Raw genomic sequence first — 27,301 nt, 5'->3', positions numbered from 1 at the left:
TGCCTTGTTTGTGCCACCCTCCACACTGCAGCCGTCACCAGCTATCAGCAACCAGTGCTGTCCCATGCACTTGCTGCATGGGCAGTGACACGGTGGGCATGGGGGCATGAGAGTGATGCACCAGCAGACACAGGGGACAATGGTGGTGAAAGGAGGAATCGAGTCCGATTTTCCAAGACTGGCGCTGATGCAAAGAGTGGCTCCTCTTCCCAGCAAGCCCAGGATGACAGTGTTTGCCCCAGCGTGTGCAGACGAAGGGAGCCACCCTGGGAGGGCAAGCAGGGGACGATGACATTACCTGTGCGTGCTCTCCTTGGGTAGGATGAAGGACAGCTCTGCCCCAGCATTGCTCTCCATGGTGGCGTTGGGCACATAGTGACAGATGAGGCGGGAGATCTCCCCCAGGTTACAGTAGGGCTCCTTCACCATCACCATGTGATATCCTGCCCCTGGGCAGAGCCACAAGAGAAGGGAGAGGAGGGTAAATCACAGCCCAGCCTGGCCCTGGGGTGCTGGAGCAGCGAGGGATGCTAAGGCACCACAGAGCATTGATGGCTTTGCCTGGGCATGGACGCGATGCAGGAGCAAGTGTGGGTATGGGCCTCAGAAGAGGCAGAACAGCACAATGGGGAGCAAGCAGCCATCAGACGAGGAGCAATGGGTCCCCTTCCCTGCCCTATATCCCCCTCCTGCTCCTCCCTGGCAAGAAGAAGACATCAAGCACAGCCTGCCTGCTCCTCCCTTACCATATTTCCTCTTGAGGAAGAGTGAGGAGCCGCAGCACTGCAGCTCGCCCTTGGCCATGATAGCTATGCGGTCCCCCAGCAGGTCAGCCTCATCCATGAAGTGGGTGGTCAGCAGGATGGTGCGGTTGCTCCTCTGTTGCTGCAGAAGGTCCCACGTGGCCCTGCGAGAGGCTGGGTCCATCCCTGACGTCGGCTCATCCAGCATCACCACCTGCACGCAGCACATGGATGCTGGTCAAAAAGGGCTGGGAGAAGCACAGCAGCGCCCGGAGCCCAGAAGAAGCCTTTACCTCGCAACATGCATGCAATGATCTTATTTGGGGAGCAGCTACCAGGCAGCAGAGCTGCACTGCAGCCTCAGGGCATTGTCCTCAGAGTTGTCGCCCTTTGTGGGGGTGCTCCTGCCCCCTCCTTGCTGTCCCTGCATCTCCCACTGGCTCACCACAGGTGAGGAACAACTTCAGAGCCACTAGAAGGACCTACGTTGGCCCCAGGGAGAAAGGTTCGAGGTGAGCCCCACCGAAGATGCTTGCCTTGGAGTCCCCAATGAGGGCAATACCAATGGAGAGCTTGCGCTTCATGCCGCCGGAGAGCGCCTTGGTCAGAGAGCGGCGCTTGTCCTCCAGGTTGAGGATCCTCAGGATGTGGTTGATCTCCTCAGGGCACTTGGAGGGTGGGTACCCCTTCAGCTGCCAGACAGGGGGAAAGGAGGGTTAAGCCTGCCTGCAAGGGTAAATGGATCTGGCAAAGACCCTTCCCACCACCGGCTGCTAAACCCCACCACACTCCCTCCTCCACACCGAGGCACGGAAGTGGGGCAGCACAGAGATGGACTCCTGCTCAACGCTGAAGGAGCTGGCACAGCTGGCATGAGATTTCCGCGGAGCCATGCTGTCGTCCATGACCCTCCACTCCTCCACCAGCCAAGCAGGGAGCTCCTGCCTGCAGATGAGGTGGAAGGAGGAGGCAAGGGCTGTTCTGCTTATCATAGAATCATAGAATGCTTTGGGTTGGAAGGGACCTTTAAAAGCCATCTAGTCCAAGCTCCCTGCAATAAGCAGGGACATCTTCAACTAGATCAGGTTGCTCAGAGCCCCGTCCAAACTGACCTTGAATGTTTCCAGGGATGGGGCATCGACCTCCTGTCTGGGCAACCTGTGCCGGTGTTTCACCACCGTCAGCGTAAAAAATTTCTTCCTTATATCTAGTCTGAATCTACCCTCTTTTAGTTTAAAACCATTACCCCCTGTCCTATCTCTACAGGCCCTGCTAAAAAGTTTGTCCCCATCTTTCTTACAAGCCCCCTTGAAGTACTGAAAGGCTGCTACAAGGTCTCCCCGGAGCTTTCTCTTCTCCAGGCTGAACAACCCCAAGCCTGTCCTCACAGGAGGTGTTCCAGCCCTCTGATCATTTTTGTGGCCTCCTCTGGACCTGCCTGATGGATCTCACCATGCTTTCCCAGCCTGAAGAAACCACGGGGCAGCTGCAGGGTGCTTCCCCAAGGGCTGGCTCCCGGGGGCCCAGCAGCACTCCCCCCAAATGCCGTGCTCACCCCTGCATAGAAGCGGAGGTGCTCTTCCACCGTCATGTTGTCGAAGAGGACGTCATGCTGCGGACACAGGCCCAGGCTGCGGCGGATCAGGACCATGTCCTGGGAGATCTCGTAGCCGTTGATGTACGCCTGCCCACCCGTCGGAGAGTGCAGACCTGGGAGGAGTGAAATGCAGCGGCCTCAGCTCAGGGCCGAGGATAACCCTGGGTGGCAAAGAGCCAGCGGAAAGGTAGGGGTCCTGTCGAGCATCCCCCCCCACATGCAGCTTTCTGCCAAAAGTCAGAGCTGGCTCTTGCACAAGCTGGGGCACGGCAGGTTTCTCCTCCTGCCTACAGGGCAGGCTGCATGGCATCCATAGGTGGGAGGTGGACCTGGCAGTTCTGCCAGAGCGGGCAGGCAAGGAGTGAAATGGGCAGGTAAGCTTGGGTCTGAGCCTGGCAGAGGTCCAGGCAAGGCCAGGGCAGACCTCCAGGGAAGGTCCCATGGGCACCCTGGGCTGGCAGGAGCAACACAGAGTGATGGAGAACAGGGAAGAAAGGACCATCAAAGGTCACCATGCCAAAACAGGCTGTCCGGAGCTCAGCAGCTCAAGAATGATGAAGAAGAGTTCTTGGCCCATGCCCTCTCTGCCTTATCATGACAAAGCCTACAGAGACCCATCCTACAGCAGGTCCTTTCCCTTCTCAGGGCTCTCCAACACAAAGACTGGATGTCATTTCCCCTGCTGGCTGATCCCACTCTCATGGAGGGCTGACCAGGGACCCCCACCTTCCCTCCATCTCCCCAGGCAGTGACATGCCTCTTACTACCCCAGCATCCGTGGCCAACAGCTCAGTGAACTGAAGGTGCTCCAGGGAAGAGCAAAAACCCCTCCCCAACCTCAGAGATGGGGTTCAACTCCTTGCAAATCAAACCATCAGCCCTTCCCTGCCACATGCCAGCCCCAGAGCAGGATGCAGCTCCTACCTGTGAGCATGGACAGAGTGGTGGTTTTCCCAGCTCCATTGTGTCCCAACAGGACAGTGATCTGCCCTTCATACATGTTCACCGTTAAGTCCTTGACTGCCTCTTTCATCTTGTTTCCCACTTTGAAGACCTGCAGAGATCACGTTAACAAGTTGATGCTGCACTTGAGGCAAGTGCTCTCACATCTGCCCCCTCCGCTCCACATGGCAGTCAAAGCCCATGATGCTCACGTGGTGTTGGCATTAGACAACATGTCTAATTCAGGTTAAATTCAGATGTCAACAGGTTAAATACAGATGTTGCTGCACCTGTAAGTACCTAACACTTCAGCCCACAACAAAATGCAGCCAGCTCTGGGGAAGAGCCCTACCTGCCTTACAGCAGCCAAGCAACACAGCCCAAGGCAAAGAGGGCAGCAAAATGATAAGGAAGCTGCCTGCAGGCAACTTTTACAAAAACGACGTTATGATGTGGTTGTGCTGGGCTGGGCAGTCAGTACCTTGGAAAGGTGCTTTATTTTGATTCCTGACACAAGGTCAGCAGGTTCCTCCTCAATGTACTGGCTCTTCAGAGCTTTCTCAGGGTCCTCCTCCTCCTCCTTCTCTTTTCCCACGACAGTCCTGGGGCGCCCGCACCAGTACGAGGGCTGATGGAAGAAGGCAGAGAGAGAGAAACTCAGGCAAATGCAGAGACCATCTCTTCTCCCCAGCCTTGGCCACCCTCCTCCTCCCATGCAGATGCCTCCCAGGGATCTCCAAGACCACACTCCTTGGCCTGGGAATTGCTAACCAGCACAACTTCAGCAGGCAGGTCAGAGGATGAAACTGCTCCTCCTGCCCTGCTGCCTTCCCTTGGTTCTCCCTTACAGCAGGATTGCCCATGATTACACATGCAGTTTTTCGCCATCTTCATTCCCATGGAAAAGGTCAGTACTTCAATGAGAAGCAAAATTGCTCAGGCAGAAGCACCCTGTGCAGAAGAGCCCATGCAATGGAGAATCACTCCCTCCAAAAACGTTGACATCCACCAAATAAAAAAAGCCTAGGGTCCAGCTGCTGCGATTACAGCCTTTTTTTGACCTAGCTCTCTAGGAATGAAAGCAAGTGTTTGGGACCTTAAATCCCCGTGGAAACAACTCAACAACTCCTGGATGCAAAATCAGCATCCTGCTGCGGCTTTTGGCAGACAACTGTATCTCCATCACCCTGTTCTAGCTGCAAGAGGGATTGGGATGCTGGAGTAAAACCATGCTGGGATAAGGAATTTAGAGGGGAGGAGAAAAACCTTCTGATCGAGTAACAAGGGATGCATCCACAGGATCAAAACTGATTGTGTTGCTGTGGCTTAATGAATTCTCAGCAGCCAGCTGAGCTGCAGTAACCACCATAGCTACAGCTGCTGAAGATGATGCCAAGCATTTGACTTGGCAGAGCGAAGGCAGCTCAGCTGACGGGGTGACAGTCCCGACCCATCCCCTGGCACTAGCACGTGGGGGCTGGCAGCAGGATGCAGATCGCCCAGGTCTACCCAGATGGCAGCGCTCGGGGAGTTTCAAATGACTGGATCTGGTTGCTTGCACCTGGGGCTTCTCTTCAATGCCTTCACTTGGGCACAGAGACACTTAACACCCTGCACGCCAGTAAGTGTCGGGACAAACATTTAAAGCCAAGAAGACAAAAAACCCACAGCTGCATCAGCCTTTACGGAGGACGTGCTGCAGACCCCTTGATTTTGGAGGCCAGACGGTGCCATCCTTGTACATTAGTCTAGCCCACTGCATAGCACAGACGTGGGGACCATCCCCAAGCGATGCCCATCAAGCCCACTGGAAGGGGTGCGTAAGCAGTGCTCACCGTCAAGAAGAAGTACCACGGCTGAGGCACGCCGTACTCCCCTGGAAAGACGGCCTCCACGTACCAGGCCACCACGCCATAGAGCACTGAGTCCAGGAGCAGCATCCCCAGCACTTGAGCTAAGGTAAAGTTGTCATCCACGCTCACGGGCTTCATGAGGTCCCTCCACTGAATGCCAGTCCCTGCAACACACACAGGGCACTGCTTACCTCTGCATCCCCAGAAGGACAAAGTGTTCTCCAAGACTGTCAGATAGCATCCCCTGTCCTAATTCACTGCTTGGTAATGAGGAGCATACACACAGCTCTACAATCCCTTCTACAGATGGAGGGAAAAGATGCAGCAGAAAGCACGCTGACATCTCAAGGCTCCCCACCCCATCATGCTTCTTCCATCACGTTCTCAGCAACTGCCCGGGGAAGAAGCAATGTCTTCTCCAGCCATTGCCCCTCCATCACCGCAGCTGCCTTTTTAGTGCCACCACTTTGCAAAAGCGTGGCTGCTGCTGGAACCAACAGCAAATTCTTATTAACAAAAATTAAAGATATCTATTGGGAAGGAGGAAATGCAGTGGATTCCCATCCGTTAGAACAGAATTTGTTTGGTAATCAAAGCGATGATGGCATTTTGCACAGCCTAGACTGCCAGGGGCTGGGTTCAGAGGGGCAGAGCCCTGGTACTGGTAAGACCTGCAGGAGCAATCAGCAATTAGCCCTCCTGCTCTCATTAGGAGCCCGAAAGTCATTCTCCCTAACTTCTTTCCACCCTTCACACCACATGCAAACCAGTCCCAACCCACCACAAAAAAAGGCTGGCTCCTCTCCTGAAGGACAGGAGGCACTTGCTCACCTTTTCCTTCGAACATGCCTATAAGCTGTGCCCCCATGGCCATGGCCACATTGGAGATGAGGCAGGATGCCAGCTTCTGGCTGTGGGACATCAGGTCGTAGCGGGGCGAGATGAAGAAGTAAGGGATGTAGGAGAAAAAGTAGAGGAAGCCGCCAGCAGCAGCCGCAACATTTGCTGCCAGCAAACGGAAAAGCGGGAGGGAAAACGTCAATAATACAGTGATGCCACCAAATATTTCTCACCAGCTTTCCATCCAGGGAGATTCAAGCCTTTTGCACAAAGTGTGGTTACAGGGGGGCAGGACAAGGACGTGCCCATGTCCCTCAGCAAGGCAGAAGCAGTGCCGGGCCCCGACCCTGTGGTGGGCAGCTGCAGAAGCATCCTGCCCATCCCAGACCAGAGCATCCTGCGGCCAAGACAGCCAGATGAGGCCCTAATGCATAAGCTTGTCTGGTTTGGCAAGTGAGAGTACTCACATCCCTTCCCACACACCGTGGGGAAAATGCAGCCAAAAAAGGGAAGAAAAGCCCCCCCCTCTGCATGTCAAAGCAAGTTCTCCAACACAGAGCCCTGTGCAACCTCAGATAACTCTGGTGCTGGCCCTGCTTTTGAGCAAGATGGACCGATGACCTCGAGAGCTGCTTGCCAACTTAAATTAACCAAAGATTTCATAGCACAAGGACCATAACACCCCCCCCAGCCCCACAGGTCAGCAACGCAAGGAGGCAGCCAGGAAGGGACTCACCTCTTGAGAAGAAGGTGCTCACCATGAAGTTGAAGGAGATAGAGGAGATGGAGAAGATTGCAAGGAAGGTGAACACCAGCGTGGGGTCACTGTTGGTAAGCACCGCTCCCTGTTCGCTTACCTACCAAGAAAATCTGATTACGCCCACGGTTGCTGAAGCTGGCTGTGGCTGCAGGCATGTGCAGGCAGCCAAGACCTGATGTTTTCCATGGGTGAAAGACAAGCTGAGATGGGCAAGAACACCCAGGCCCTCCTAGACCCCTCCAGAGGGAGGAAATCCAGGTTGCCCTTATGTGACGTGGGGTCTAAGAGGCAGGGGACACCTTGCTCAGCATCTGGGCAGCCACCTCCTGCTTCTCATGGTGTGGGTACAAGCAGAGAGGAGGGCTTGAGTGCCTCCAAGGGCACGCAGGGCTGTGGGAGCAGGGTGGTCCTGCTCTGCATGGAGTGCCTGGGCCTTCCCGGTGCCCGTGGGGCTCTCACCCTCCAGCCCCCTCCTGGGGAGGTCACCCCTGCTGTGAAAGGCAGCTATGAGGGTCAGCGCTGCCCACCCAGCTCCAGAAAAGGCCAACTCCAGCCTCCATTACACACGTGGAGGAGTCCCGAGACACCAGGACAGTCCATCCCACGGCAGAGGAGCCTTGTCATCCCCATGCCTTGCCAGCACAGAGCTTCTGGCCTGCAGAACGGTGGCCTGGGGAAAGACACTCACCTTGACACAGAAGAGCACGGTGACGAAAAACACCGACACCAGGAGGAAGAGGAAGAACATGAGGAACCAGGCGCTCCAGTGCAACCAGTTGCTGAGGCCCATCATGTGCATGTACTCCTGCGAGGAGGTCACGCCGTCACCCAGAGCTGCACCCACACCTCCTAGGCATGGCCAGGGTGAGGTGGAAGCCCTGGTCAGGGGGGTGGTGGGGGTGGCTTTGCCCTGAAGCACTAGCGAGGGAGGTGGCAGCCCTAGGTGGTCCTGCACAGCCTTCAGCATTGCACGGTGTCCCCCACCTCCCTGGCCACCACCGCTGCAGGAGAACATCTCCCCGAAGAGCTGAGCTGAACCCAAAACCAGACCAGCTGATGCCGGCGGGGCCACCACGGCCACCCCACGGCGGGGCAGAGGGCAGGACAACCCGACACCCGGGGCAGCCAAGCCCTGCACACTCAGCCCTGCTGTCGCAACCACCGCATCAGCCGAGCCCCAACCGCCCCCACAAACACAACACAGACGCAGGGGTTCCTGCATTCAAAAGACAAAAATTTCTCTTCCCATATGCTGAACTCTTGAATCCACCCAGCTCTGGAATCCACACGTGTTGCCCCCTCTCCAAGCCACCTTCCAGCCCAAGAGAAACACCAGCCCTTCGGTCCAGCAGCCTCGGCCGCACGGCAAGGAGAGCCGAGCCGCATCCCGGCGGCAGGATTAGCGACATTCCTCCCTGGGGCTTGCTAATCCGCTGCCATCCCCACCTTCTGCTTGCTGGCTCCAAACCCGACGGGGATTTTATTCCTAATTTAAAGGCAGCATCTGTTGGGAAATGCCGCAGAGGGAGCGGAGCACCCAGATGTCCCACTGCTCACGTTACCTTCAGCTTCTTCTCCTTCTCGTGCACGACGGCACGGACGATGTTGAGCGAGGTGTAGGTGAAGCTGAGCATGAGGAGCAGGGGCAGCTGGTTCTGGATGGCGAGGAGGAAGAGGTCGTTGACGTACGCCGGGTAGGGGAAGCGCTGCACCACCACCGTGATGTTCTCCAGCAAGCTGGCGGAGCTGGCGTTGGCGTGGTACTGTATGATGGCTCTGTCCACCGCATGCTGCACCGCCAGGAAACCTTCTCGGATATAGCCTGCATGGCAAAAACGAGACGGGGGAATAGAGACAGGTCCAGGTTTTGGAGGGAGGCGTTGGCACGAGGAGAGAAACAGCTTTTGAGGGAGGGATTGCTTGGGAAGAAGAATGGGAAACAAAAAAAGAGCTTGTAGGAAAAGCAAAATAAACATCACTGTCGACACACTCCTGCAGACACAGAGGGGCTTGGGGAGGATTTAAATGACAGCAATTTAAATCTCTCAAGATCATCATATAAAAGCAGCTGGCAGGAAAACTCAGTTTAAACTTCAGTCGCCTTTCTGCAGGCCTGCCTTTATTTTTGTTAGGGGGGAGATTCTCCATCATCATTAACCACCATCAATGTCACTGAGCTTGTATTTGGTCCCCCCCCTTTTTTTTTGTAAACCAAGAGAATATAAGATACTATGCAGGTTTTGGTGAGGAAGAATATATATCCTGTTACTCACGTTTGGCTTAAGTTTTTGTGTGTTAGAAAACAGTGAAAGATTTTTCATTTTCAACTAGTTTATTTTTATGTGGGATTTCTGCCATGTGTTACTTAAATGGAAACTCAGATTCTGCTTACAAAGCCCAAAAAGAGCATTTTGAAAGGTAGTTGCTTAAAATGACCAGACAAGAGAAGGAAAATGTAAGAATATGAGATCACGAACAATGTTTTACATTAACTAATTTAATAAACAAACACTGTAGCAAGGGAATTGATCTGAGCTCCTGGTCACCCCATGCCACAGAACATTTGAACCAGCAGATATCATCCTCTCAGGCTCACGTTTATTTACACTGTGTGAGCAAAACCCGTTTGCCCACTTTCTTGGCCTCTCAATCTTTTCCTTGACACTGGTATTGAATGATGGAAGGCGAAACCCAACCGAGGGAAATAAGCCCTTTGCAGCCACAGAGGAAGCTCCCCAAAAAGTAAGTCCTAAGCCAGCTCTGGCAACGTCCCTGCTGCCTCCTGCTCCGTCAGTGGTTTGGCTGTCCTTAAAAACCTACGCTCAAACCACAGAATTGCTCTATTTACTTTTAAAGTATTTAAGCAGCATGATAAACACGGAGCAGCTTGGACTCTGAAATAAATTTTCCATTAAAAATAAAAAAGGAAAAAAACAAGTTAAATTAAAAAAAAAATCACCTAAATAAAATTTATTCTTATCCAACGCTGCTCAGCAGAGGTACCCAAGGGCCAGCAGTGCCCAAGAAGTCACAGGATAAAATGTAAATATTACAAATAACAAATATAATATTAAAAATATTTACATTAAATTAATTATTTTTAAAAATTCATTTAATTAAATTAATTTTTTTTAACTAAACTGTTTATTTAAAAGCTCAGAGGCTCAGTGAATCTCCGTAACGAGCTGAGTTGCTGTACAGAAAATGACACCCATCCCTTTGGCCGCAAAATAGCCCGTGGCAGAGGAGAGGCAGCCCTCACCCGGTGTTCCCCCATCAGCAAACTTGGCCTCCCGCGGCCCGGGCAGCTGGAAGAGCGGGAAGAGGTAGCTGGTGTGCCAGTCCCGGTCCAGGTTGGGGTTCAGACCCGTCTGCTCGCTCCGCGGCGCGTTCCTCGGGCTGTACTTGAAGCGCAGCTCATAGTCGACCTGAGGAGCACACCGAGGGTGTCGCAGGTGGGACAGACAGGAGCAAAGTCGGGATCGCAGAGGGTGGGAGGATGCTGTCGCCCATCCCCGTCCCCTCCGGTGTCCTTGTCCCCCCTCCTCCGCCCCCAGCCCTGCTCACCTGGAGGGGCAGCGGGGCCGTGCTCTGCTGGAAGCGGTGCTTGAACACGACAGCGGCCAGCACGCTGCCCGAGCGGTTGTCCGACTTGACGTACTCCTCAAAGTCCCGCTCCGAGGCAAAGCCCTGAGCTGCGGAGGGGGAAAAAAAACCAGAGATGCAGGCATGGAGCACGGCAGCTCAACGCGGGCTGATGCTCAACCATCACCAAAACCATCATTTTCGTCCAGGTCATGAGGGATGCGCTCCAGCCAGAGCTGGGAAACACCGCTGCTGCCAGAGACGGGGGATTTATATGGGATGCTGCTGTACCCGTCACAGGGCATGCAGACGATTCCTCCTCCTCGAGAGCAGGAGTCAGCTCTCCTTTCAGAGAAAATCCTAACGTTATCTTTAGTCTGGAACATGAAGTGCTAAAGTTTTCTGTGTGACAAGATTTCCAAAAATACTTTTTCTCAGTGAAGTGACAGCCGTTTTCTTTAACTATTTTAGGGCAATATTTTTCTGGATGGAAACTGTAACAAAGTGCAACCAAAAATCAAACCAAAATCCTGTAGTTTTAGCGAAACAAAAATAAAACCATCGCCTTGAAGTTCTGAATAAAAACAATGCATCCCAGGATTTATCAGAGTAAAAATTTGTACCAATTTCTGGGCCCCCTGCCCCTGCTCACCTCTGATGCTGATGGGTAAAGCTCTCTCCACCGCCTCAGCAATGCTCCTGACGGCACTGCTGTTGGAGGGGACATAAGCCAGCTCCCAGGGGTTGCTGGGGTGCCGGCGGTAGAAGAAGCCCGGCAAATCATCCACGGACTCGGGGGGATAGACGGTGGCGTTGGGGTGGCTGATGGAGTGTACCCGGTGCCGCAGCGCTATCAGGATGGCGGCAAAGAGCAGCGGTAGGCAGATTTCGATGACTGTCACCAAGATCTGCCGTTTCTGCAGGAAATAAAAAGATATAAAAATAAGATGTAAACACTGAAGGTAGATCAAACACAGTAACGAGGTTCAGGGCATGCAAATGTCATGCAGCAGAAGCGTTCTTGCATTTCACAAGGTTTCACAACCTGGGTTTTTCCAGAGCCCAGGAACAACGCTGCGCCAGTTCCCACATCTGTCAGGACTTTCTGGCCAAGGTGCCCCCTACCCTAAGCACTGCTCCATCTCAAACCACCCTCCTTTAGAGCCTTCCCTGCCATGCTGCTGGGTTTGAATGAGCTGAGCTGGTCGTTTGCCCTTTCCCTGCGCCACGGGGCTCTGCCCAGGAGCAGGCAGCACTCGGTCCTTGCCTAAACCACTCCTGCAGGCAACTCTCCCGTGCCGCAGGGACCAGCCGCTGCCGGGAGAACGAAGAGAACAGCTTTTGCCAAAGCACAGCAACCTTGCCCAACACTTACAGGGCTGGGAGCTAAAAATACTGTAACTAAATGAAAGGCTGGGACGAGCAGCAGCGGGGGATGTAAAGCATAGTGTAGCAAAGCTATTGCAGCCAGTAAAGTTTCTGCTGCCGGAGCTTGGAGCAGGACGTGGGGTCTGCAGCCTGGGCTGGGGTGGGACCTCGCAGACCCTCTGGCTACAGGCATCGGTGCCCCCATACAGCACTGAGAACATACCCACGAGCTCAGCCTCCACCCCAAGGCCTGCCTGCACTAAACACGATGGCTCATTTATGTTTTTTTAATTGAGGTTCAAGCAACTGGACAATGAACTCGAGTCCGGTGAACACACTTGGGCAGCCAAGCTGCAGCACGACCCTCCAGTGGTTTAGCCCAGGGCTACCTCTCCTACAAACTTCCCACTAGCTACTAACACCCACCACCAACCCAGGTCAATTAGCATTTCAAACTCTGCTCTTCCAGGGGAACTGGGGTCATCTCTGACTGGAGGGGCAGGGGGAGCAGCGGTCCCAACCAGCACCATGCACACCCACGTCCCTGCAGCGTGACCCCCCTGATCTGTTTTACTGCAGATGCCAGGACACGCTGCTGATCGATGGATTGGATACTCATAAAAATCACTGCAAAGGTTGCGCTTGCTTCCAAGAAAGTGAGCAGTGAGCACTGGGCTGCTCCCGCTGGAACCTGCATCACCCCGCTGGGGCGGAGATGGGAGAGGGAGGCAGGCCCCAAAGCTGCAGCAGCAGCAGCCAGGCAGGTCTGGGTAAGAGGCATGAAATCTGGACCCAGCCACCTTTTTTCCTCCTGCAAACCGAGCTGCCTTCACCCGAGCCCAGCCCAGCAAACCTCAATCACTGCAGTGACAGCTAATGAGATGTCCCTGGCAGCAGGGAGCAGCTCTGGGTGCAGGGAGTCATGGCTGCTCACGAGGAACAGGGTGCCCAGAGCAGAAGCAATGGCATTAACCTCTTCTGAGGGCTCTGGCTAAGATGAACTTTACAAGACACAGGGGGTTTTCCACCCTTCCCTCCACTGGGCTGGAAAGAGGAACACCACCAGGCAAGAGGAGCACCAAGAGGTTTATTCTCACAACTTTGCTGTCTCAGCAATCGGTTTTTATTTGCTGGCACAGCTCCTCGCCGAAATCTCCGCACGCTTGGCGTTGTTAAACCGCCTCCTGCCTGGCCCCAAGGCCGCTGTCACAGCGGTGCCACGGCCCGGATCACAGCCGGGCGCAGCGATGGGCTGCGGTGCCGCACCAAACACGCCTGCAGATGGGCGAGCACGCTGCGGGCACGGCACGGCACAACCCTGCGGCTCTCGGGGCTCCTTGCCTGCCTGCTCTCCTGCCTGCACCGACCACGTGCTGGAGGCAGCACCCCGGCTGCCACAAAAGCTCCTTCAGCTCCGCAAACACCAAGCATTGAGCTGTGCTGACCATGGAGTTACACCTCCCGTCCCTCTGCAGAGTGGAAAAAGGTTTTATTTTTTTAAACTGGGAGAGGAGGGGGAAGCAGCAAGTGGGGTACGCGAAGGTGGGCAGAGTTTCCAGTGGAGCAGGAATGGAGCCCTGAGCACAGAGCAGCCCAGATCTCCCGCGAAGGGGGACAGTCTGCCCTGCAGCAGCTGGGGTGAATTGGGTCTCAGCTGCTTTTTCAGGAGGGGACACAGGGGCATACAGCCACACAGCCGCTCCCCGCATTGCCCTGGCTCTCAGCAGCCACTGCCAAAGCCAAAAACCGCTCTTCAGGTTTCCCCTGGGAGGAGCTGCCTGCTCCCACCCCAGCCAGGGACAAGGAGCCACTGCTGCAACCAGCCCCAGCAGCGCAGCCAGGAGGCAGCGGCTCCAAGTGGGCAGGGAAAAAGAAGGCTTTCCAAAGGCCACGCTCATAAAAGCGACTGTTGCAGATGTCTGATGGTTTTATAATGTGGCTCTGGCGGACCAGCTGCCTCCCGCTGATTTACTACCATATTAACCCTCTCTCAGTCTCCTGGGCTGTCTCCAGAATGGTTGCCTGGCTCCCTGAACTCGCAGGCTAATACTCATTTACCAGCGCTGGCTTTCACCTCCTATAAGCTGCCGTATTCCAGAGGTGACGGGGAAGCTCATCCATAATCACCACCTCCGCCTGGCCAGGGCTGCCCCAGCTTTGAGCAAGCCACGTGTCCCAGCATCCATCTTCACACCAGGGTGATAATGGCTTGGGAGCTCTGCGTCTTCATCAGGAGCATGATTTTTGGTGGAAACTTAGAGGAGGGGAGCAAACATTCCAGGCTGTATTCCGGCACAGTAGATCCGAGTCAGCTTGTGGCCTTGGAAAACAGGATGAGAGGTGCCCCCACCCCAGAGCACACCCAGAAAACAACGCTATTCCCCTGCAGAGGGGATTGGGGATTGTCCTGCCCATGTCTGGGGTGTACAAGGGGGATTCACAGGACTGGCCATCACGCGCACCCACGGAGCACTCTCCTGACTGCAAATCAGACCTGCTGCCAGTCCCTTCGGTCACATCCAAGCCCTGCTGCCTGCTCCCTGCCCTGCCGGAAGACTGGGTGCAGGCAGCCCAGCCAGCCCTTCCCTCTTCCTTTTGTTTATTTTTAAAGCAACGTCGTGCTGATCTGCAGAAGGGTAATTGAAAGTGTAAAGCCAGGCTGCAACGATCTCTGCTCCCTCCTCTTCCGTCACTCTCTGCCAGGGCTGGCTCCAGGTCCCAGCGGAGCCACAGCATCCGCTCAGGAGCGCCCACACCCTGCTTAAAGGCGCTGCAGAAGCAGGCAGGACACTGCCAGTCGGCAGGGCAAGGAGGTCCCAGGTCCCCAAATCCATCATCATTAGCCAGCTGCCACGCAGACAGTTGGGCTGGGAGCAGATGCCAGGACGATGGTGGTTTAATATTTTTAAGACCCCCAGAAGCTGCAGAAAGTAATAGAGGGAAAAAAAAAAAAAGGGCCCTGGGGGGTTTAGAGGCATCAGGCAGCAATCAGCACCTCCAGAGGAGGCTGTGTAACAGGATAGCTCAAGAAACCCACCATCGCACAGGAGGGTGCGTGGGTTATCCTGCCCCGCGAGAAGGGTGAGCTGAACTCACAGCCAGCTTGCAGAAGGAGGGGAATGGCACAGCACGTACTGGAGGGGACAGGGACAACTGAGCACACAGCCCTGTTCCTAACTCCCCAGCACAAAAGCATTACAACACCACATGCACAAATAAATCGGTTTTCCTCCAGGAGATGCCCTGGGCCCACAGTGAAGGTTTGCTGGAGAATCAAGACCCTGGGCAAGCTCTGATGTACCCACATTTAGTGGTGACAGAGGCAACCCCCCGAGAGCGCAGCGCCAGCCCACCTGCAGGATGTAGTTCTTCCAGAGCAGCAGCCCAAACTGCCTGAGAACAACCATCCTCCCATCAGAAGGGGACCACCACCGCTGCCACCGTTGCTCCGCAGGACCCTGGAAGAGAGGAGAGAGCCATGAATGCCGGGTGCTCGTGGTCCCGGGCGGCCAGAGGTCAGCATCCCACATCCCGCCTGTCAGCAACCCCAGGGCAGCTCTCTGTTTCCAGCCTGATGTCACCACAGCTAGCTTGGCCTCAAATGGGGAAAAATAACTGTCGTGTTCCCTCTCTAAGGGTCATTACTGACCCGTAAGAGCCAGAGCTCGTGGTTTCTGGCATAACTCATTCCTGGTTGTTGGTGTGACCCGAGCTGCAAGAGGGGGAGGCCGCTGTTCAGAAACCCAACCTGCGAGCATCAGGGGTCCCTCAGCTGCAGCAGGTAGGGGACAGCTTTCCTTAAGCAGTAGGAGCACAGGGTTACAGAACCACAAACACCAGCCTGAGGAAGGCCACCAAACTCCTTGCAGCCCATTATTTTGGGACTGGTGAAGATTTCAAGTTGTGCCTCCGCCTCCTGCAACGTGAAGGGTTGGGTTTGCAATGTTAACAGTGCTTTCCCAGCAGAAACTTCTTGGAGAGGCAAGGATGAGAAAAGGGCAGGGAAGCAGAACGGAAGGTCAGCACTTGAGGTCGATACACCCACGTCCTCCCCCTCTTGGGAAGCATCTGCCATCCCTCCAAGTTGTTTTTGTCTCTGCAGCGGCATTTCATGATGAAGCGTCGCTGTCCCACCAGGAGACAGGCTGTGATTGCACGTGTGCAGCAACTCACCCAGAAGCGCAGCACAGCGAAGGGGAGCCCTGGCACAAGCAGAGCCGCCTGCCCACGCTGCTGGATGCCGGGCAGCCCCCAGCCAAGCAGCCCCTCAGCCTCTGAGCACAGCAAACCCCCTCTTCCCGCAGCAACGGGGCCAGCCTGGGTCACAGCAGCGCCCATCAGCCCTGCTGCACCTTCCACGAGCGGGCAGCTGCCAGGGTCATCTCCGAGAGCCTGTGCTCCAAAGCCTGGCAGCACCGAAAGCCACTGCAGAGACAAGGACGGACACATTACCTACCAGCAACCCCCCTGGAGATGCTCAACAGCACATTTTCCAGCCCCGGTCAGGACAGTATTGGCTCCTTGGATGCAGCTGGCACCCACAAACCTCAGCAGGGAGTTTAGGGTGTCGCAGCAAGAGGAGAAGGGAGGTTGGCAACCCAGCCTGCCCAACCTTCACTCGCAGACCAGTGACTGGTAAATGAACTTTGCGAGCAGAGCACTGACAGCTGGGAGCAACTGAGCTGCAGCAAGAGCAAGCTAAAATCCACGTAGGTCTGCGGACAAAGCAACAAGAATCCATCTACCTAGCCTGCCCTATGCCACCAGCTCCTTGAGCCCTCCAGAAATGTTCTCCTGGCTTGGCATGCACCTTCCCATTCCCAACCCAAAACCCAGGTGCGTTCTTAGAGAAAAAAAAAAAGAAAGAGAGAAAAACCTCCCCACACCTTCTTTTTGCCACTCCATGCACAGAAGTCAGATTCCTGCAACAGCAAGGGACATCTGTGCTCGAGCATCCTGCTCTGGACAGAAAAAAAAGCAGAAGAGGTCCACTCCTGCAGCCCAGAAAAGCCTGTCAGACACCTGCCCCGGGTAGCAAGCAGGGAAGGAACAGCAAAGGGGACTTTGCAAAGGTGTCTGCTGCTAGATTTCAGCTTAAACACCTTCAAGCTCATCACAAAGCGCCGCGTCTCCAGCTGGCCTCAGGTACACACATCCCTGGCAGAAATGCCACCAGTCTGCCATAGGAACCCCCAGCCCCATGCACTGCCCGCAGCAGGATCCAACACACCTCCAAACGAGCCTCCTGAGGAGCAGAAACCTTCCTCACGCAGTCAATCGAAGGGAATCCAGAGCAAATCAAGGGAATCAAACTTTTCACTTGTTTTAAAGACGACAAACACGACAGGTCAGGCTGGAGAAGGCTGCTGCCTTTGCAGAGATCCCACCTCCTGCTCCTGCATCTCTCCTGGCTACTCGTCCTGCCGCACCCTCAAACGCAAGCTGCCCCCCCTGACCGCCCACACGGGTCTTATGGCTGCCATCGAGGCCGGTACATTGCTGAGAAAATGTCAAGCAGCTCTTGGGTAACACAAACACTACACAAAGTCAGAAAACTTCATTATTGTCAATAAATTTTTTCCAAGCTTTTAAGTGTTCCAAGAAAACCTGTACTGGACCTTTCACTCGCTGGAGCATGAGAGAAGGAAGCAGCTCAGTTACAACAGGGCTACTCTTACTAGATTTGAGAACAAAAATGATTTTCCAGGCTCTGGGTATCCACAGAAATGATATTTTTCAATCCAAAAGGGAAAACCTTTTTTGGAAGGTGCTGCCTGGATCAGCCCCGAGATGCCCGTGACCACAGGCAGTTCAGGCAGGGTCCCCACCCACCCCCTTGCCCATGTCCAGGACCACTTTTGGCAGGAAAGGAGGGCTGTGCACAGCCGGTTCAAGACAACCTCAGAGCACCGCTCGTACCTTGCAGGAGGACACCCCGTGATGCACTTGCCTACTCGCATGGCGGCAGGTTGGGCTGTCCCCTCCAGAGATGCTCTCCTGCCTGACCTGAGACAAGACTGACTTTCCCAGCAAAAGGCACCAAAAAACATCTGGGGGAAGAAAGAGATGACCACCACCAGCTTCTGGGAGAACAACCCAGTTCCTCTCCCCCTTGCTGGGAATACCCTGCTCTCCGCACCCGACCGCGGCGGGAGGAAGAGTCTCCGAAATACGCGAGCATGGATTCTCCCTGGCCATCCCCAGGGAGGTTAGTGGTGAGCAAGGAGACCCTCCTGCCTGCCTGCCTGCAACCCAGATGGGTGGAAGCCAGACAGGTCCTTGCCACCCGGCCGGCACCACCAGCCCCTGCTGTGCTGCCAAGCACGGCACTGAGCTGTGCCAGATAACGTGGTGGCTGCACCAGCTGCCAGCCTGGACCGGAGGTCTCCCGCCGGTGGATTTAGATGAGGACAGGCTGAGGATCGGCAGGGATCAAGGCCACAGCATCCCACCTCCTGACCCACTTCCACTCCGCCTCATCGCCGGGAGCCAGCCGTCCCCAGCCCCTGTCTCAGCGGAAAGGGCCAGGCAAGCCAAGCAAAGGCCATGTGCTCCTGGGAGCTGGCAGTTATTTTAGAGCACTCGCTGCATTTCTGCTCTTCTGATGTCCTGTTCCCATAGAAACAAGGCCTGGAAATGGCAGACATTGCTTTTTTTTTTTTTTTTTTTTTATAAAATCAGCGTTTCTCCCCATCCACTCGCAGAGGCACCCTGTCACCCCTAAAAGATGAGCTACAGGCCCTGCTGGAACTTCCATCTCTGTGGCTGTGGATCACACAGTGCCCAGGGTGGTGGCATCACATACCTGGTGAGGGCTGTCAGGACCCGGGTGCTTTGCACGCTGACACTGGAGCGGGAAACACCTCTCTGCTCCCCGCAGCGCCCATGCTGGAAATTAAAAGCATGAGCACCCATGGCAGAGGGAAGGACTTTTTTTGGCCAGCGTTTTCAGGAAGAGCAAGCGATTTCCAACACCTGTGCAGCCAGAAAGTCCCTTCTCCTACAGCCAGGTCCGGCAAAAAGCAACCAGGGCCAGCAGCCACCAGACCAGCCACAGCTGTTCAGCGGCACACAGCTCTCATTGCTGTTTTTGTCTTCCCCCTCTCACCATTCACGGACATGCAAGAGTCATGACACAGCCAGACCATAAAAGCCGCACCTACCGCAGCATGAGAGGTTGTGCAAACAGCAATAAAACTTTCTGGGAGGCTGCAAGCCCGGCGGGGTGCAAGGGGCTGTTGACCCAGCACGGGCATCGAGCACGCAGGACCCAGCAGCCTCGCAGCTCTCTGCAAAACCAGCACTCCGCTGGCTCCCCTACAGATCCATTTATTCCCCAGACAGGAACTTCAGGCCTCGAAATACAGAAGTAAACACAAACAATGATGGGGCTGGGTCCAGTTTGCAGAAGCGGGGGGTCGGGTTTGTGCCCAGCTGCTGCCTCAGAGCGGAGCGAGGCAAGGAGGGGGCTGGTGGGCCTGGGGAGCCCGGCAGGCTCCTGGGTGACTGAATCGCATCCGCAACAAGCGCTCAGGCATCAGCAAGAGAGGAGGGAAGAAGCTGCTGCATCAGAGCTGGTCGTTCCATCTGCTTTAAAAACACCGTTGGTGGTTTGTCCAGAGAGTTTGCAGTTGCACGTAAAGAGCCAAACTCTCTGCAAGTTCAGTGGCCTTGTGGATGTGGCAAAGGAACAAAGTCTGGAGCCCGATGGGGGAGTTTCTCGTGAGCCCTCCTGCAAACCACCCCCCGCCTCTCAGCCGCCCGGCCGGGTCCGGGCAGGACAGGCCACCCGGGCACGCTGCGAGCCCACGGCAAACAACACCCGGGGGAGCTCCCTTCCCTCGGGTGGCTACCTGCACTTGGACTGTGCTTGCTGGGGGCTAAGCGCGGATGCAGAAATAGCCCGTGAAGCGGTGATTTCACACACCTGAACCGCGGAGACCCGAGCTGCGGCTTATTTATACTTCCAGAAAGCCGTCTGTATTGGTGGTACCTGCTTGGCCAGAAGCCCCGGGGCGCAGCCGGGTGCTCGCTCGCTCACTGGCAGCCCCCGAGAGCCGGTGTCCCAGCCCCAGGGTGCAAGGAGGAGGGGTGACCCAGGGCACCCCCCTGCACCAGCCAGGGCTGAAGATGACGGCCAGGTCACGCCGGCAAGGCACAGCCCTTCTCCCGGCCGACAGGAGCCATGCAGGCCCGTACGTGGCATCCCCGGGGGAGGCTGGCAGGGGCGCGGCGCTGCCTGCGAGGGAGCTGGGCACATGGTCGCCTCCTCCTCCTCCTCCTCCTCCTCCTCCTCCTCCATCCCGCCTGCGGCCCAGCATCCCCAGGCCCGGCCGCTCCCCGCGGGGTGGGACCCGCGATCCGCCCCGGCCGCAGCCGGGGACGACGAGCTCTGAGCACCCGGGGCTGCCCCGGGCCGGGCTCGGCTCCCCCCGCGACCTCGCGGGCCCCGGCCCCCACGCAGGGTGGGGCACCCACCGGGCCCGGGCTGGGCTGGAGCGCGGAGGAAGCCCGCGGCGCCAGGCGAAAGGCCCCGGAGGCTGCCGCAGCCCCGGGCGGGGCCGCCCGCCGACCGGCCGCGCAAAGGCCGCCGCTCCCGCGCACCCGCCGGGCCGGCACCCCCCGGCACCCGGCACCCCCCGGTACCCGCCTCCCCGCCGGCATCCACCCACCCACTCACTCACTCACCGGGCCGGGCGGCTCCGGCTCCGGCTGCGGATGCGGCTCCGTCCCGCGGCCCCGCCCGCCCCGACAGCCGGGCCCGGCCCCGCCCCGCCCCGCCCCGCGCACGCGCCGCACCGGTGGGCGGGGCCGGGGAGCGCGGAGAGAGGAGGAGGGGGTGCGCGCGCGGGCGCTTGTGTGTGTACACACACGTGTGTGTGTGTCACTGTGTGGGGGGGGGGTGTGTGTGTGTACGTGTGTGTGTCACTGTGTGGGTGTGTGTGTACACACACGTGTGTGTCACTGTGTGTGTGTGTGTGTACGTGTGTGTGTCACTGTGTGGGGGGGTGTGTGTGTACACGTGTGTGTGTGTGTCACTGTGTGGGTGTGTGTGTACACACACGTGTGTGGGTGTGTACACGTGTGTGTGTGTCACTGTGTGGGTGTGTGTGTACACACACGTGTGTGGGTGTGTACACGTGTGTGTGTGTCACTGTGTGGGTGTGTGTGTACACACACGTGTGTGGGTGTGTACACGTGTGTGTGTGTCACTGTGTGGGTGGGTGTGTACACACACGTGTGTGGGTGTGTACACGTGTGTGTGTGTCACTGTGTGGGTGGGTGTGTACACACACGTGTGTGTGTGTACACGTGTGTGTGTGTGTCACTGTGTGGGTGGGTGTGTACACACACACGTGTGTGTGTACACACGTGTGTGTGTCACTGTGTGGGTGTGTACATGTGTGTGTCACTGTGTGTGTGTGCATGTGCACACGCGTGTCACTGTGTGAGTGAGAGTGTGTGAGTGAGCATGTGTACACGTGTCGCTGTGTGTGAGTGTGTGTGTACTGTGTCACTTGTTTGAGTGTGCGAGAGTGTGCCTGTACATGTGTGTCACTGTGTGTGTGTCTGCATGCACACGTGTGTTTTTCACTGTGTGTGTGATCCTGTGTGTATGCACACGTGTGCACGTGTCTGTGCGTGTCACCTTGTGTGTCTCTGTGTCCGTGTGTGTGTCACTGTGTGTGTCACTGTGTGTGTGCGCACGTGTGTGCGTCGCCCTGTGTGTGTTACTGGGCGTGTGTTACTGCGTGCACGTGTGTGCATGCCTGTCACTCTCCCTGTGCGTGCACATGCGTGCGTGTGTTACTGTGTGTGTGCATTACAGTGTGTGCACACGCATGTGTACGTATCGCTCTGTGTGTGCGCGTTACTCTGTGCGTGTGTCTTACTCTGTGCACGCATCGCATGTGTGCACATAAGTGTGTCTGTGTGCACTGGTGCGTGCGTGTGCACTGCACACCAGTGTGCGCACCGGGCATTGTGTCTCTGCACGGGGCGGGGGGCAGCGCACATGTACACGTGTGTGCCCACCAGACACCGCTGTCTGCAGGGGAACACGGGAGCGGGTGGGTGTGCAAGGGGCTGTGCGTGTGCGTGACACGGGCTCACGGGCTCTGTCGGGGGCAGTGGGCGCGAGCGGCCGTGCGTGGCCGTGCTGCGGGGGCCCTTGGGCCCCAACCCTCCCAGGTTCCTGGTGCACGGCCGGTGCCGGCGTGTCCGTCTGTCCGTCCATCCCAATCCCGGACGGCAGCGCTCCACGCCGTGCCCTGCCCCGGTTTTGGGGAGCACACGCCAGCTCCGGCAGCGTGCGTGGGAACGCAGCGTTCCGGGGCCTCTCCGGCTGCCGAGTGGCACCTTCCAGATAAGGATGAAGGTGCCGGCAGAGGAGGGGGGTCGCGGAGGCCGGTGGCTGCCAGCCCTGCCCGGCCCTTGCCAGCCCTGCCCGCGCCCGCTGCCGGCTGCCAAGTTGGCAGGGGAAGGGGCTGGAGGAGCAAGCCTGGATCCTGCTGCCGGGAACGCCGAAGGGGGGGGGAAAGTTTGCTGTGGGCACGTTTACGGGAGAGGGAGGAGGAAGAGGAGGGTGGGGAGAGGGGACGGGGACAAGGACACAGCTTGGCACAGCTCTGCTGTCTGAACAAGGGGTGTGGGGTCCCCCTCGGGCGGCTGCCTGGTGCGATGAAGTGCCTGGGGGTATTTGGAGTGGTGACCCTCACCCCCCCCAGGCCATGGCAGGCAGGGGATCAGGGCAGCCTCGAGCCGCTGCCTTTCTCCACGCAAAAAAGAGAAGCAACGTTTTGAGGGGGTCTCCGTTTGGACAAATGCCACAGTGACCGCTTTGAGCGTGACTGCTTTGGAGATGGTGTTCTCCCGCGATCCTTTAATCTTGGGGTTTCATAGTCATCCACTGTGCCTCGGCTGGTCCCCGGGAGAGAAAATAAACCGAGAAACAACCAGGGCAAGGGTGAAGCTGTCGCAGTAAGGCAGACAGGGAAGCAGCAATAGCAGCTTTAAAAATAGCCATGTATGAACAGAGAGTGACACCCTGTGATGGCACTGCCGGGATCCTTCAGGCTGGAAGGGGAGACCCCCCTGACCGCCTGGGTGGCTTTGCTCCTTGTCGCTGGCACAAGCTGAGGTTTGGCTTCCCAGAGCACCCAGAGCGATTTACAACCGTGGGTCTGGCCCCCATAACAGTCGCCCACTGGGTTTCTCCCTGCCAGCCATGCTCTGCTTGGAGGGCGCTGGATGGGGTGGCCACAGAAGCAGCATCCCCACTGGCCATCCTGTGCTCAGGTCCCATCTCTCACTGGGCTGCACTGGGAGACAGCACAGACCTGTCACCCATCTGCAGAGCCACAGCCAGGAGCCATGTCCCTGCACTCTCCCGGCTCATTCAACAGATACCAGTGGAGCTGAAGCCTGTCTGCGAGGGACAACCAAGCAGCCACCAGACCACAGCAAAGCTTTCCTGCTTTCACTCATCTACTTAGCGGCATCCAGCAAAGCTCATTACAGGGCTCAGAGGCTGGAAGGAGCCAGCCCGGCTCAGCGAGTTGCCATCCCTCAGCAGAGCCGCACGTGCACTTTGAAACGTGAATAATGCAGGTTGGCTCGGGGTGGGGATGGCGTGTGCCTTCCCACCAAGCACGGTCCAGCTGAGGGCTCATCATCTCTCCTTTTGACTTCCCCATCACATGTCACCATGTCGCACAGCTTCCTGCTGCAGCCACAACGGGAATGGCGTGATGAAGGTCTCACCCCGGGTCCGCACCCCAGCGCTCGCCGCAGTGTGGGGACCCTGGTCCCGTCTCGGATGATGCCTGCAGCCAGCTGCATAGTCACAGGTAACTATGGTCCTGGGGAGGATCTGGGACAGTCGGTGCCCGCGGTGACACACCGGAGCCTCACGTCAGCCCGGGCTGACCCACTTGTCCGCACCCTTGCTCGAGCCTGGGTTTGATCCTCCCCAATTACAGCCGCCTCAGTTCTCCCGGTGACCTTCCCTATTGCCTCATGCAGTTCCTCTCTGTGCCTGCCTTTGAAAAAAGCTGCGAGATTAGATCAAAACAAAAGTCTTGCCAAAGAAAGTATTTACAGGCTCCTCATGGCTCCTAGAACAGAAGACGGGAGATGTTGCAACGACGTGCAGTGGCATCACGGTGACTCAGCTCGCACCCAGGACAGGGACCGTGCGGGAGACGTGGTGGCAGACTGAGCAGGGACACAGGAGAAACCCACAGGCCGCTGCCAGAAAAGGGCAGTGGGGTATTGGGCAGCTAGGGAGTGCTTGCTTGGGGGATGTCCCTCTCTGGGATCTCCCATCACTCTCTCCTCAGCATCTGAAAGGAGGCATCAGCCCCTCTGCTGGCAGACCAAGCGTGCCAACCCCGCTCCTGCTTTCTGCTGGTGTCTTGCATGTCCTCGAGATCCCTGGCTCAAGCTGTACTCCGCCACCTTCCCTTGTTGGCTGTTGTCACCTCCCATCTCCCTAGGGGTTATTCCCAGGGGGCAGCCGCTGGGGCCACCCCATCACCAGCAGCGGGGATGCCCTTCATGCTCTTTCAGACTGTCTGCCTGGTTCAGAAACCCCAGCCCTACCTGCCCCATACCTGGTTTCAGAGTTAAACCTGTTTTAAAGGTGCTGGCTGGCATCAGGAAACCATCTTATCTGCCCATTGAGGCAATGCCTCCCCTTCACCATTCAAACAACATCCAAAATGCAGGACAGGTTGGCAGAAGCGCCATGTGGGGCACGTGCCAGTGAGTCCCCAGTACAGCCATGCCAGCTCAGCCACGTGGCCTGGACCCAGCACAGGGTGTGCTGGCTCCTCATCTCACCTCCTGCAGCCAGCAGCAGCAAAATGCCGATGTTGGGAAGAGGAACATTGCTAAACAATTTCTCCTTCAGTTCCTCTGCTTTCCCCACAGCCCTGCCTCCCCCGGGCAGTACCTGGGCAAGGACTTTGACTGGGGTTCACTACCGCTGTCTTTGTGCCACCACCTTGGTGTTGCTCCTTGCCCTCCCTTCCAGTCTTCTGCTCCCCTGCTCCTCCCTGCAAGGGCAGGAGGGAGCGTGAGCAGGGCAGATGTCTGGTAATGCCCCAGTGGCACCTTCCAGGGCAGCTGGTGGCTCGGGGACATGCAGCGAGGGCTTCTCTGGACACCACATCCCGTGAACCACCCAGCCAGGGACAAACACATCAACTTCGGCTGAGAGCGTTTCCCATTTTGTCCTAGGTTCTTCCCACTCCTTAACTTTGCTGCAGTGCTGGATGGTGCAATCCTGGGACCAGCATTTTTTTACTCTTGAGTACCACTGCCCAGGAGGGGAGTGCCAGGATGATGGTTCCCGTGAAACTGGGGGTGCGGATCCAGCACTTTCTGCTCCCCCAGATTTGCCAGAAGAAGAGCCCTGCTGCTGCCTATCTCCCAGCACCAGCAGCACGCATGGTCACACAACCTCCCGCCCCACTCCCGGGCATTATCAGCAGCACAACAACAAGGGTTTGCTGCTGTAGAAGGAGAGTGTGTGTGAGGGATCTGCTCCGCACAGCCAGGCAGGCTGGCAACAACCATTCTTCTTGGGAACACCAGCTGCATAAAAGCAGAAAGGATGGGAGGTTCCTATCTGATCTTATCCCGGGGAAAGGTGTGTCCCTGTCACTTCCCAGGCAAGACCCCGAGAGTTGCTGCAGCTTGTCCTCCCTGGCACCTGCAGTGTCGTTGCAGTGGTGAAGAGGTTTGACAGCCTGCCTGTGAGACCACTGCGGGGGCTTGGGGAGGAGAGGCTGTTCACCCATGTCCAGGGCGGAATGAAGCGACCTTGCTGTCTTGCCCAGGTGTGGGTGCTTGTTCGGGCAAGGATGAGATCTCCTGGGCTCCTTTCCCCCTGGGGGTGGATTCCCTCTTCCCTTGTCCCCCAGGGCATGCCAGCTTGCAGCTCCCCAGCCTTGGCTGTCAGGTTAGAGTTTCCCAGTGTGACCCTCTGCTCTGGATGCGCTGGGGAGATGTGCAGGGAAGACAGACTCCCCTTGCAGTGCACAGCCGCAGGAAGATTTCCGTGGGCCGGGAGGGTTGGCATAGGAGGAAGCTTTCCTGCTGCTTTTCCTGCTGCTCTTCCCAATCCCTGCCCTCTTAGAACTGTGATTTCCCTGGCCAAGCTCTGTGGGGAGCTGGTGCAGTCTCTGGCCACACCAGCCTCCTGCAAAGTGTCCCTGGGGTGTCCCTGCTCTGTCCCTGTGTCCCTGCTGTGGATTACAGAATTCAGTGCCCTTGATAGACCCCAGTGCACTGCCAGCACCGGGGAGACATGGCTGGAAACATCTGCTACTGCTGCTCCTCCATGCCTGGATAAGCATCCTGCTGTGGTCGGAGAGGTGGCAGACGGAGCTGGGGAGGCAGCACAGCCTGGGACACGTGCGGGCAGGCTCTGCCTGCACTGCCCAGCTGCTGCCCAAGGGCAAGCTGGTTGTCACCTCACCCCAGAGAGGCAGCCGGTGTCCCCACGGCCACTTCCCATGGACGTGCAGGCAGCCCCCCTGTGCCAACAGCTGGCATCACTTATGGCTGCTGGACTGGAACTGGCAGTTTGGAGCCTAGGACTGTAGCACCACTGTGCAAGCAGCATCACTTCACTTCAGGATCAAAGAGGTGTGTAAATGCAAAGGAATAGCTCGTTTCATTAAGAGCAATTGAAGAACTGGCAGCTTTGGGCGCTCTGTCAAACTCATAGGTCTCTGCCAGCATGTAAATCTGATAAGTCACGCGCTCAGGCTGCTGGCAGCCGTGCTGGGAAGCAAGGGATGAGATAAGGGAGACACAACTGAGCCGACACCAAGGAGATCCCTGAAGGGAGGAGATAGGGATCTTTCTGTTGCTGGGCACAGCAGCACAGACCATCCTCAGCACACAAAGGCCACAGGGAGATAGGTCTTGTCCTAAAAGTTTAGACATTTCCGTCTTCCAAGACCAAGGGAGAGTTAAAAATACACCTAAAACACTGCTTTACAGGAAGTTGGATCCAGGGCAGGCAGTGCTGCTGGCTCAGTGAGGGCGGGCAGGTTGCTAGCTATGTGGGCTGGATTTCGGCTTAGAAAAAAACTAGAGAAACTTTTGGGATAGAGGGAGCATCTCCGGGAAAGATGAGCTCTGGCTGAAGGAAAACAGAGCTGGGGTCCTAGCCCTTAAAATGAAATCCATCATAGGAAGGGTTTTAAATCAAGGATAGTGGGTGAGATGAGTGGGCAGTGGCGCGGGGAATCATCCAGAGGTAAATTCGTAATTTTGTCCCTTCAATAAAGCAATGAGAAAAATCAGAAAAAAGGGACATTAAAAAAGCAGGCTGCCAGGACAAGATCAAACGCCCTGCAATGGCTGTGGTCCTGGTGGGGAAAGGAGAGCAGCCTGTTTTAGATGAGGATAAGGCATCGGGAAACCCCATGGTGCAGTGATGGGGACAGCCAAGGGACAAGAGTTGAGAAGAAGCTAGTGGAGGGCTGGTGTGTGAGCAGGGTGAGGGGAGGCACTGGCTCAAGCGAGTAAACAGGTTATGTGTATCAGGAATCCACATGAATCTGCAGGGAGTGGACCACGAAACATGGAGGATGAA

The 27,301-nt window shown here is 56.6% G+C and overlaps 1 protein-coding gene across 3 annotated transcripts in view; it reads right to left on the bottom strand.

The window, feature by feature from the left end:
- ABCA3 (ATP binding cassette subfamily A member 3) overlaps nucleotides 1-20,449 on the bottom strand; it is a 31,936-nt gene extending 11,487 nt beyond the window's left edge. The window contains exons 1-16 of one of the 3 annotated variants that reach the window (XM_069809580.1): nucleotides 20,377-20,449; nucleotides 15,042-15,146; nucleotides 10,973-11,237; nucleotides 10,303-10,430; nucleotides 9,998-10,163; nucleotides 8,298-8,557; nucleotides 7,424-7,540; nucleotides 6,712-6,832; nucleotides 5,967-6,140; nucleotides 5,118-5,299; nucleotides 3,764-3,910; nucleotides 3,265-3,394; nucleotides 2,299-2,453; nucleotides 1,280-1,435; nucleotides 747-957; nucleotides 299-449 (exon numbers count right to left, since the gene is read on the bottom strand). In XM_069809580.1, the coding sequence (XP_069665681.1) occupies nucleotides 299-449; nucleotides 747-957; nucleotides 1,280-1,435; nucleotides 2,299-2,453; nucleotides 3,265-3,394; nucleotides 3,764-3,910; nucleotides 5,118-5,299; nucleotides 5,967-6,140; nucleotides 6,712-6,832; nucleotides 7,424-7,540; nucleotides 8,298-8,557; nucleotides 9,998-10,163; nucleotides 10,303-10,430; nucleotides 10,973-11,237; nucleotides 15,042-15,095 (2,417 nt within the window). In that variant the 5' untranslated portion in view covers nucleotides 15,096-15,146; nucleotides 20,377-20,449. Of the gene's footprint in view, nucleotides 1-298; nucleotides 450-746; nucleotides 958-1,279; nucleotides 1,436-2,298; nucleotides 2,454-3,264; nucleotides 3,395-3,763; nucleotides 3,911-5,117; nucleotides 5,300-5,966; nucleotides 6,141-6,711; nucleotides 6,833-7,423; nucleotides 7,541-8,297; nucleotides 8,558-9,997; nucleotides 10,164-10,302; nucleotides 10,431-10,972; nucleotides 11,238-15,041; nucleotides 15,147-20,364 lie in introns of all 3 variants that reach the window. The other 2 variants (XM_069809582.1, XM_069809583.1) reach the window with 2 other exon arrangements.
- Nucleotides 20,450-27,301: the final 6,852 nt, after the last annotated feature.

This window comes from Haliaeetus albicilla, chromosome 22 (genome assembly GCF_947461875.1).
Source record: "Haliaeetus albicilla chromosome 22, bHalAlb1.1, whole genome shotgun sequence".
Classification (NCBI taxonomy): Eukaryota; Metazoa; Chordata; class Aves; order Accipitriformes; family Accipitridae; genus Haliaeetus; species Haliaeetus albicilla.
Note: the sequence above shows the minus strand (reverse complement) of the source record. Positions and strands in the feature narration are given on the sequence as shown.